The 12,120-nt window shown below is 42.2% G+C and overlaps 1 protein-coding gene across 1 annotated transcript in view; it reads left to right on the top strand.

Annotated features, from left to right (window-relative positions):
- The window catches only part of LOC100562844 (protein-glutamine gamma-glutamyltransferase 2), a 50,099-nt gene that overhangs the window by 36,522 nt on the left and 1,457 nt on the right, over nucleotides 1-12,120 (top strand). The window contains exons 8-12 of the mRNA XM_062979205.1: nucleotides 3,429-3,532; nucleotides 4,389-4,628; nucleotides 5,237-5,506; nucleotides 7,881-8,041; nucleotides 9,561-9,697. Coding sequence (XP_062835275.1) covers nucleotides 3,429-3,532; nucleotides 4,389-4,628; nucleotides 5,237-5,506; nucleotides 7,881-8,041; nucleotides 9,561-9,697 — 912 coding nt within the window. The remainder of the gene's footprint in view (nucleotides 1-3,428; nucleotides 3,533-4,388; nucleotides 4,629-5,236; nucleotides 5,507-7,880; nucleotides 8,042-9,560; nucleotides 9,698-12,120) is intronic.

The following is a 12,120-nucleotide window of genomic DNA, read 5'->3' as shown; positions in this document are numbered from 1 at the left end:
AAGTGGTACCTTATTTCCTACTTGATGTGGTGCTACAGTAGAGTCTCACTTATCCAACATAAATGGGCCGGCAGAATGTTGGATAAGCGAATATGTTCGATAATAAGGAAGGATGAAGGAAAAGCCTATTAAACATCAAATTAGGTTATGATTTTACAAATGAAGTTGGATTCCAAGTTTAGAAGTCTATCACGATGCGTTTCAAATCCAAAGATTATTGGAAATACAGTATACTAAAAAAAAATGGGCAAATATGGAGAAGATAATAAATAATACTAAAGAAAAAGAAATAATATTTAGGGAATGGAGTAGGAGAGAAGAAGCAGAATTTAAGGAACCTTTTAAAGGAACAATAAAAGTGTGGAAAAAAAGAAAGAAGAAGCTAAGTCCAGGCAATGAGAATAAGATGGCAACTATATGGCAAATTAATTACAGTAACAACGAAATTATAGGCAGAACATTGAGATCAATTGAAAGTAGAGGGAAAAGGTTAGTGGAGGATTTGTACACAATAGATGGAGACCCTGTAGAACAAAAAGAAATTCAGAATTGGATAGGATCAGGGAATTGGATTCAAAGCTGGGCTATAAGACAGGAAATTTTTAGATTGAGAGAAAAAATTAGAGAACAGGACAGTCCATTTGAGAAGGCGATTAGGAAATGTTTGAGAGAGGAAAAGAAGGTGGCAGGAGATCTGTATGAACAAATTATAACGGTAAAAGAAGAAATAGTAGAGGAAATTTTCCAAACATGGAGAATGGACATGGAAATTGAGAGGGAAGATATACAAAGGGAAATAAGTAATATAGCAAAAGAAAAGTACAATGTATTAAGGGAAGCAAGAAGGAAAATGTTACAAAAATGGTACAGAACTCCTGCACAACTTTCACGGTTTTTACCAGGGATGAAAGATAGGTGTTGGCACGGTTGTGAACAAAGAGGGGTGTTCAATCATATGATATGGGAGTGCGATCGGGTGCAAGAATACTGGAGAATGATTGAAGGAGAAATCAATAGAATGCTAAATCTACAAATAGTAATAGTTAATAGAAATGTACTACATGCAAGGATAACAGAAGTGAAGAATATACAAAAAGAAAAAATGATTGACAAATTAATAGCATGTGCACAAATTGTTTTAGTGAGCGGTTGGAAAGATAAAACAAAATGGACTCTGACGAATTGGTATAAGTATATAATTGATATGTTAAATGTAGAAATCACAAATTGCAAATGGAATAATATAGATAAAATTGAAAATATTGCAATAATCAAGGGGATGTGGGAACCAGTTAAGAACTATTTAGAGAATGTACTAAGATGTGGAGTGGAAAAATTAAGATTGAGATTGATATTTCAAATGTAACTTCTGTAGTTTGTTGTATAAAGTGTATGTACAAGGAGGGGAGGGTGGGAGGGTGGGAGTGGGATAAGATGACAAAACAACAATAAAAAAAAATGATTTTACAAATGAAGCACCCAAACATCATGTTAGACAACACATTTGGCAGAAAAAGTAGTTCAATACGCAGTAATGCTATGTAGTAATTACTGTATTTACAAATTTGGCACCAAAATATCACGATGTATTGAAAACATTGACTACAAAAATGCGTTGGATAATCCAGAACGTTGGATAAGCGAATGTTGGATAAGCCCAAGATCAACCTATTAAGCATGAAAAGGCATCGTTAAAAAGATAATAACGATGTTGTCTGCTCTCTTTTGAAGAAAGTAGGGCCTTACAAAGAAGATGAAAGCTGCCTTCTTTTGAGGCAAGATGGCGTCCTTCTTTTAGGCCTAGGAGCATGGGGCCAGCCTGGAAGGCCTTAAACATGTCAGCAGAGGAGCCCAGTGGTGGTTGGGTAAGGTGGGGGGGGGGGGAGGGGATAAAAGTTTTCATAATGACAGCAAAGATTAAAAAGATAGTCATTTTTTCTCTTCAGAAAAAATGGAGCAATCGTGAGGAGGCAAAATGGCCCCCTCCTTTGGGCCTAGCCAGGCCTAGCAGCCTGCAAAGGCCTTGACCTGTCAGTAGAATCGCTGAAGGGGGGTGAGGTGAGGGGGTAGAAGTTTTCATAAACATACCCGCAACCATTGTTGAAAAGGAAGCATTAAAACATAATTATTTTCCATCATTAGTTGGATTCAGAATGCTGTGAATGTGTGAGTGAACTGTAATTCTTAGAACCAAAGTTTTTTATTATCAATATGACAGTTGGGCATGTTGGGTCTATGTGGTCCAGATCCGTTGTCAGTGGGTTCATGGGTTGTAGGGGTGATGTGTGTCAAGTTTGGTCCAGCTCCGGCCTTCCTGATGGTCCCAGTGGTGTTTTGGATTACAGAAGTGTAGGTTGAGGCTGTTAACTGTCCCAAAGCTAGCGTCGTTCTGAGGAGATAAGTAGACCGAACGAAGCCAGTTGGTAGTAGTTTTTCCCTCAGCGATCCCAGTGGCCTGTGAAAGTGGCGGCCAATCAGAACTGGCCCATATTCCGACCGGCCAATCAGAAAGCTGATCCATATTCCGCCAGGCCAATCAAAACGCGAGCACATATTCCGCCAGGCCAATCAAAACGCTGATACATACTCCGATACAAACATTCACTTTTATTATATATATAGATTTACAGCATTTATATTCCGCCCTTCTCACCCCAAAGGAGACTCAGGGCGGATCACATTACACATATAGGCAAACATTCAATGCCTTTTAACATAGAACAAAGACAAACAAACATAGGCTCAGAGCGGGCCTTGAACTCATGACCTCCTGGTCAGAGTGATTCATTGCAGTGATTCATTGCAGCTGCTCTCCAGCCTGCGCCACAGCCCGAGCTGTAAAATGGATGCACTTTAACTCTACTTTTGCTACCATGAATCAATGCTATGGAATTCAGGGAGTAGTGGTCTGGGGAGATACCAACTAAGGCCAGGATTTACTGCTATGCCAACCTAATGTCTATACTTTTATTAATGTTTTATGTTTTGGATATACAGTAGAGTCTCACTTATCCAACATAAATGGGCCGGCAGAATGTTGGATAAGCGAATATGTTGGATAATAAGGAGGGATTAAGGAAAAGCCTATTAAATATCAAATTAGGTTATGATTTTACAAATTAAGCACCAAAACATCATGTTATACAACAAATTTGACAGAAAAAGTAGTTCAATACGCAGTAATGCTATGTAGTAATTACTGTATTTACGAATTTAGCACCAAAATATCACGATGTATTGAAAACATTGACTACAAAAATGCGTTAGATAATCCAGAACGTTGGATAAGTGAGTGTTGGATAAGTGAGACTCTACTGTATTGAGTTCCATTATCAGGAGAAAGGCAAGATATAAATGGGAATAATGATGATGATGATGATGCTGACACTTGGTCATCTGTGCCTTCTTCTTTCCCATGATTTCTACAGGAATTATCACTGCTGGGTCGAATCTTGGATGGGACGTCCAGATCTTGCAGCAGGGTATGATGGGTGGCAGGCTTTGGACCCAACTCCCCAGGAGAAAAGCGAAGGTAACAGGTCATTTATATGCCTAGGAAAACTGAGACTCCCTTGGGGTCTCCTCACACACAATTCACCAGAATCTGTACAGTGGTCTCTTCACATTTATGGATTTACCTTTTGCAGATTTGATTATATTCTCTCTAGGAATCTCTAGGTCCTTTAGTGCAACTCTGCGATCAATATCCATTGGACTGTGAGATGTAATGACATCTATCTCCATCATCACCAGCTAACATGAAGCTTGGGCAGTCTTATACAGGGAAATATAGTCGGCTGGATCCATTTCTGGAGGTCTTTCCCTCCATCACATTTCAAAAATGCCCCAAAACTCCATCGCACTGGACGGTGAAGTGGCATAACAATATCTACCTCTATCATCTAAAATTGTTATGAAACTTGGTTGGTCTCACGCAGAAAAACATGGGCTTCCAAATCCATTTCTGGAGATTTTTCCCCATCTTTCTTTGATAGTGGTTCAGAACTTCCATTTCATTGACCTGAGAGATAGTATAGCAATCCTCACCTCCATCATCTTCAGCTAGCATAGACTTGTAAGCCAGTATATCTCTAGGGTGCCAGTTTGGTCAAGACTGCCACTGTTCCATTCTTTGCATGGGGAATGTTCCATTCTCCAGGTAGAAAGGAAGAAGTTCTTACCGCTACAAGATGGTCATCTCAGCTTGAGGACATCTTTGTAAGTTCTCATTTTGACAAATGACCATCTGTGGAGGCAGGATGGTCAGATATCTATGGGGTTACTTTGGACCTCCATGCTGTAATTTTAGCTAAATGCCTCCAAAGCACTCACATTCCTTCACTGTACTGGTTTCTCCACCTGTTGACCACTCTTTTTCTGCTGGGCAGGTGTTTTCTGCTGCGGACCAGCACCCGTCAAAGCCATCAAAGAGGGAGACCTTCATGTCAAGTATGACGTCCCCTTTGTCTTCGCTGAGGTCAATGCTGATGTGGTGAATTTTGTGCTCCAGGATGATATGTCCTGGAAGAAGACCACCTACACCAGCCTGGTGGGCATGAAGATCAGCACCAAGAGTGTGGGCAGTGACACCAGGGAGGACATCACCCATCACTACAAGTACCCCGAAGGTGTGTAGAGCTTCTTACAGAAGTACTATGGAGTGTGTATGTGTTGGTGATGGGCAGCAAAGGGTGGGAGAAGATCTCAGGAACCTCCAGGTTTTGTTTGTGTAAATAGGTGTCTTCAAGCAGCATGTTAACTTATAGTAGCAGTCCTTTTGGGCTTGTGAAAAATTCTTCTTTTTGGACTGCCTGTCTCTGGATCCCTCAGAGAACATAGCATAACTGGCCAGGGATTCTGGGTGTGATGGAACAAAAAGTCACCTATAGTCCATTTCTGCCTGTTGACCATAGAATCTTACTGGAGGCCTTGAGGTTTCTTGGAGATGAAGTTCTCTCTAGGCATCTGTAGCATGACTCTACAGTCAACTTCTGCTGGAGGTTGACCACAGAATTGCATTGGAAGATCCAAAATTCGTAGAGAGATGATTTTAATCAAATCCATCCAAGTCAACCTGGTGGCCAGCTATCATTCAGTTTGCCCCAGGACCAGCATTCACTGAGAGATTTGGGTTCATAAAGCCCTGGCCTAGTAGCCCTGTGATGTTCTGGGTTCCTGGGCATGTGACGTGTGCTGATGGCGAGTGACTTCAGGCACAAATGCTTCCCTTTGGCAGGATCGAGGGAAGAGCGAGCCGTCTTTGCAAAGGCCCTGCACCGCAAAGACCCAGCACCAGCGAAGGGAGGACTGAAGGTCAGGATCAAAGCCTCCGAGGGCATCAACAATGGCTGTGACTTCAAAGTCTTCGCTGTCCTCGTCAACAACACGGCAGAGGAGCACCGGTGCCGCCTGAGGTTTGGCACTCATGTCATCAGCTACAATGGGGCGCTGGGTCCCGAAATCAGTTTCAAAGACCTGCGTAACATCACGCTGGAGCCATATGCCAGTGAGCATCGAGTTTTTGTGTCATTTCCTCTCCTTTTGTCATTTCATCAGGTGAAGACCCAGAAGAAGAGCATGGCTGTGAGATCACGTACACTCAACTAATAGTTGGACACCACTGTAACTGCCACGACTCAGTAATCCAGTTCCAGTCTACTAAAATAAGAAGGTGGCTGGAATAACTGGTGGTGTCTCCTTTTCTGAGTTTTTAAAAATATAATCTGGATGTCTATCTGTCCAGAGGGCTTAGATGGTGTCTTTCTGCATGGTAGGAGGGTCGCATGGTCCTCTTTCATGGCAGAATGGGGTGAAGTTTGATGGCCTCTGGAATACTCTTCCAACTTTAGTTTTGAATGGTTCTTTGACTTCGTGCAATGATGTCTGAAAACTGCTTGCAGAACCCTTGCAGTTCTTGGCTCCTCTCACTGTTGGCTCTTCTCTCTTTTATGCCTCTGCTGTTGCTGGTTTGTACCTCCAAGGCTTTCCTTTGGCTTTTTGTTTGTTTTACCAGCTGTTTTTCAGTTGTTGTTCTTCTGTTTGGTGCTGTTAGTATCTGGTGTTCATTAAAGCTTTCAGTCCTTTATCAAAGCTGGCTCTTCAAATGTCCTGGGCACAACTGGATCTCTTCACAATAAGAGAGTTTGTGGTACTGGACTCCAATGCTCTTGCCCTGGAGATCTTCAAGACCTGAGTTGCAATGCAGCCTCCCTGCCTCATAGCATGAACGTCTGAACAAGGATCCCATGCAGACGAGCATCAGTGTGCAGCACTTGCCAATGATTTGGTGCCATTGTTCAGTCCACAGTTGAAAGTTGCAATACAATTGGCCCTCCACATTCATGGATTCTATATCTAAGGACTCAACCATTCATGACTTGAAAAAATTCCAAAAATATAAAATTCCCCAAAGCAAATGCTGATTTTGTCATTATGTACAAGGAAACAGGCTGTTCCATTGGATATAATGGTGTACAGGCTCACAGAGTTGGTGCCTCACCAGACTATAACTCCCAGGTTTCCATAGCATTGAGCCATGGCAGTTGGAGTGGTGTCAAACTGCACTAAACACTCAGTGTAGATGAACCCCAAGAGAGATGAAGACATTTCCTCTTTCTCTTCCTCCTTCCTTCCGTCCTTCCTTCCTTCCTTCCTTCCTTCCTTCCTTCCTTCCTTCCTTCCTTCCTTCCTTCCTTCCTTCCTTCCTTCCTTCCTTCCTTCCTTCCTTCCTTCCTTCCTTCCTTCCCTTGTGCCATACATCTCCTCATATAGACCTGTCATAGACTTTTTTCCTCTTCTGGAAAATCCAATGTGCTTTGTCCCAGAGTTCTCATTCCCCCCAGAGCTATTTCTGACTGCACTCAAGAATTTTTGGTACCAAAAGAAACTTGAAATGGTTGACTCTCTTGAAATGTGTTTTATTTGGGAAATTGCCCTCCATAAACAAAATTTGCAAAAGACTTACCACCAAATTCAGATCCCCAAAAGAGCAAGAATGTAGATCTTTAGGTGTTTTTGATCCTGCATTCAGGAAGGAGTAATGTAGGGACTTTAATAATAATAATAATAATAATAATAATAATAATAATAATAATAATAATAATACAGTAGAGTCTCACTTATCCAACATAAACCGGCCGGCAGAACGTTAGATAAGTGAATATGTTGGATAATAAGGAGGGATTAAGAAAAAGCCTATTAAACATCAAATTGGGTTATGGTTTTACAAATTAAGCATCAAAACATCATGTTATACAACAAATTTGACAGAAAAAGTAGTTCAATACGCAGTAATGCTATGTAGTAATTACTGTATTTACGAATTTAGCACCAAAATATCATGATGTATTGAAAACATTGACTACAAAAATGCGTTGGATAATCCAGAACGTTGGATAAGCGAGTGTTGGATAAGTGAGACTCTACTGTAATAATAATAATAATACTTTATTTTTGTATCCTGCCACCATCTCCCCAAAGGGACTCGGGGAGGCTAACATGGGGCGAAGCTCAAAGGACATAATGTAAACAAGATAAAATATAAAACAAGACAATAAAAACAAGTAACAAGCAATATAAAACACAAACGAATTCAGGCACAAATTTTAACAAATGCATAAAACAAGATAAAAAGTATTGAAACAATATCAACTTCAACCACTAAAGGTCAGGAGGCCACTTTTATCACTCTTTTCCAAGAATATTAGGGGTTCAAAGCAATATTTAATCACTAAGGACCTTAGCTGGAGAAAACATTAGTAGAGCCCTCTTCCATCTCTAGGGTTCTGTGATTCTGTTTGGTATCTCTGACTTTGGAAGCCAAAGCCATCTTTGATGGTGCTGCCATCCACCCTCCTGACTGGGTTTCCCTTTCCTCCCAGAGCGGACTGTCCCTTTGCGCATCCTCTATGAGAAGTACGGACACTGCTTGACTCAGGACAACATGATCAAGGTGACGGCTCTCCTCACTGACCTCGGCACCCAGGAGGTGGTCCTCGGCATCCGGAGCATCTACATCAAGAACCCGGATATCAAAATCAGGGTAAGGATCACCGCAGAGTTTTGGGATGGAAGGTTGTGATCTTGTCCCACCTGTGGAAAGAAAAGCAGGAGGATGAATGGCACATTTGTCTACTTAGGTGGCACAAGGCAACTTTGGTTCAATTCTTGGAAAGAATTGAAAAATGCCAATGATTCCTAAACTTTGGTTCTCCAGGAGCTTTGGACTTTAGGTCCTAGAAGCCTTAGCTGATTTGGCCAAAAGTCAGGGATTCCAGCAGATGTAGGCCAAAAACACCTGGAGGACCAAAGTTTGGGAACTATTGCATAAGGTCTTTAAGTAGACTTATGGGGACCCCATGAATTTCTTAAGATTTTCTTAGGCCAGGAAGACTCAGAGATGGTTTTGACAGTTTATTTATTTATTTACAGTATTTATATTCCGCCCTTCTTTCTCACCCCGAAGGGGACTCAGGGCGGATTACAATGAACATATATATGGCAAACATTCAATGCCATCAGACAAACAACATACAGTATAGACACACACAGAGGCAATTTAACATTTCCAGCTTCATTAGGGTATGCTTGATTCCGGCCACAGGGGGAGCTGTTGCTTCACCATCCACGAGTAACACCGAGTAACATTACTTTCCACGTGCTGCTGGCAGTTTTATGGTGTTTTAAATTAGCCTCCCGTATAAAGCATACCTAAATTTCCTAGTTGACAGATGCAACTGTCTTTTGGGCTGCTTAGGTAAACAGCAAGCTGGGCTATTTAATGATTGGGGGCTTAATCCGACCCGAGCTTCGAATTCATGACCTCTCGGTCAGTAGTGATTTATTGCAGCTGGCTACTAACCAGCTGTGCCACAGCCCGGTTAGTAGCCAGCTGCTATTACAGGCACAGTTCCTTTCTCTGAAAGCTGAGAACATACTTAAGGATTAATCTTACCCAGCATATTTTTTTTAATTATTACCACCTGGCAGATGGTACAGGTTGACAAAGATAAGGACTGAGAAATGTTACTATATTGAACTCCATGGTTTTGCATTGATGTGGCATTGGGGGCTGTGTGGTGATGGTGGGAGCATGAGGGATGAGTGTGTTGTTTTGTGATGTGTGTTGGGGAAAGCATTTAATTTCATTGTACAATATACATTGACAGTAAAGTTATTCTATTCTATTATTAATATCTATGGCAGTGGTTCTCAACCTGGGGTCCCCAGATGTTTTTGGCTTCCAACTTCCAGAAATTCTAATAGTTGGTCAACTGGCTGGGATTTCTGGGAGTTGTAGGCCAAAAATATCTGGGGATCCCAGGTTGAGAACCACTGACCCATGGCATTTAGACCTATGGCAGCCCTTCTGGGCTTGGGAAAGGTTCTTGTTTTTCTGAGGTCACCTGTCAACTTATGGTGACCCATGAATTTCTGTAGGACCAAAGTTTGGGAATGAACCTTTGAGCCCGGAGAACAAGGAGGGATGACTGTACTTCCTCCCCACTCAAAGTTCTCCCACATGTTTTGCCCCCATTGCAACTTCTCCCTTGCAAACGCAGGTCCTGGGGGAGCCGATGCAGAAGCGGAAGCTGGTGGCCGAACTGACGCTGACCAACCCACTGCCCACCCCTCTGACCGGCTGCGTCTTCACCGTGGAAGGGGCCGGACTCACGGATGGACAGAAGGTCCAGGAGATGTAGGTGTCTTCTCTTCTTAAACACCACTTTCAGGTTGGGCTCCATGCCACGCAATCGTGGAATTCACAGATTTCCAAGCTACAGCTGGATCTCCACATTTGCAAATTTGACTTTTGTGAATTTGATTATTCACGGATTTGAGTCAAATGGTTCTATATTCAACAAAAATTAAAACAATGTTCAACACTACAGTTATCATGACTGGGAAGACTTGCAGTTGTCAATGGTCACATTCTGTCTAAATTTCTATTCCGATTTCAAGCCATCCCAACGTCAATAAGAAAGACAAAGTCATTATGGGGAGGGTTAGAACTAGAACTCTACTACCCTGTTTCTCCAAAAATAAGACATCCCCTGAAAATAAGACCTAGTAGAGGTTTTGCTGAATTGCTAAATATAAGGCTTCCCCCGAAAGTAAGACCTAGCAAAGTTTTTGTTTGGAAGCATGCCCACCGAACAGAACACCAGAGCATGCAAGATTGGTAAATGTATATACCATAGATTTTTGTACATGGAAATAATGGTAATAACAAGAAATTCTTGATAAGATTCACAGTTTGTCTGGTTATGCTGGTTTGTGATGACAACTACTGTACAATATATGATATACAGTAGAGTCTCGCTTATCCAACCTTCGCTTATCCAACTTTCTGTATTATCCAACGCAGTCTGCCTTTTAGTAGTCAATGTTTTTGTAGTCAATTTTGTCAATACATTGTGATGTTTTGGTGGTAAATTTGTAAATACAGTAATTACTATATAACATTACCATGTATCGAGCTATTTGATTTGTTGTAAAACATGATTTTTTGGTGCTTAATTTGTAAAATCATAACATAATTTGACATTTAATAGGCTTTTCATTAATCCCTCCTTTATTATCCAACATTTTCGCTTATCCAACGTTCTGCCGGCCTATTTATGTTGGATAAGTGAGACTCTACTGTATGTTCATTTTTTTGGTTCAACAATAAATGTGAGCTCTTCTTAGAATCATAGAATCATAGAATAGTAGAGTTGGAAGAGACCTCAAGGGCCATCTAGTCCAACCCCCCGCTAAGAAGCAGGAAATCGCATTCAAAGCACCCCCGACAGATGGCCATCCAGCCTCTGCTTAAAAGCCTCCAAAGAAGGAGCCTCCACCACGGCCTGGGGGAGAGAGTTCCACTGCCGAACAGCCCTCACAGTGAGGAAGTTCTTCCTGATGTTCAGGTGGAATCTCCTTTCCTGTAGTTTGAAGCCATTGTTCCGTGTCCTAGTCTGCAGGGCAGCAGAAAATAAGCTTGCTCCCTCCTCCCTATGACTTCCCCTCACATATTTGTACATGGCTATCATGTCTCCTCTCAGCCTTCTCTTCTGCAGGCTAAACATGCCCAGCTCTTTAAGCCTCTCCTCATAGGGCTTGTTCTCCAGACCCTTAATCATTTTAGTTGCCCTCCTCTGGACGCTTTCCAGCTTGTCAGCATCTCCCTTCATCTGCGGTGCCCAAAACTGGACACAGTATTCCAGGTGTGGTCTGACCAAGGCAGAATAGAGGGGGAGCATGACTTCCCTGGATCTAGACGTTATTCCCCTATTGATGCAGGCCAAAATCCCATTGGCTTTTTTAGCTGCCGCATCACATTGTAGGCTCATGTTTAACTTGTTGTCCACGAGGACTCCAAGATCTTTTTCGCACACACTGCTGTCAAGCCAGGCGTCCCCCATTCTGTATCTTTGATTTCCATTTTTTCTGCCGAAGTGAAGTATCTTGCATTTGTCCCTGTTGAACTTCATTTTGTTAGTTTCGGCCCATCTCTCTAGTCTGTCAAGATCGTTTTGAATTCTGCTCCTGTCTTCTGGAGTGTTAGCTATCCCTCCGAGTTTGGTGTCATCTGCAAACTTGATGATCGTGCCTTCTAACCCTTCGTCTAAGTCGTTAATAAAGATGTTGAACAGAACCGGGCCCAGGACGGAGCCCTGCGGCACTCCACTTGTCACTTCTTTCCATGATGAAGACGACGCATTGGTGAGCACCCTTTGGGTTCGTTCGCTTAGCCAATTACAGATCCACCTAACCGTAGTTTTGTCTAGCCCACATTTTACTAGTTTGTTTGCCAGAAGGTCGTGGGGGACTTTGTCGAAGGCCTTACTGAAATCTAGATATGCTACATCCACGGCATTCCCTGTATCGACCCAACTCGTAACTCTATCGAAAAAAGAGATCAGATTAGTCTGGCATGACTTGTTTTTGGTAAATCCGTGTTGACTATTAGCAATGACCGCATTTGTTTCTAAGTGTTTGCAGACCACTTCCTTAATGATCTTTTCCAGAATCTTGCCTGGTATTGATGTGAGGCTGACCGGACGGTAATTGTTTGGGTCGTTCTTTTTTCCCTTCTTGAAGATAGGGACCACATTCGCCCTCCTCCAATCTGCTGGG

This window comes from Anolis carolinensis, chromosome 4 (assembly GCF_035594765.1).
Source record: "Anolis carolinensis isolate JA03-04 chromosome 4, rAnoCar3.1.pri, whole genome shotgun sequence".
NCBI classification, from domain to species: domain Eukaryota; kingdom Metazoa; phylum Chordata; class Lepidosauria; order Squamata; family Dactyloidae; genus Anolis; species Anolis carolinensis.
This window is presented reverse-complemented; position numbering and strand designations above follow the sequence as displayed.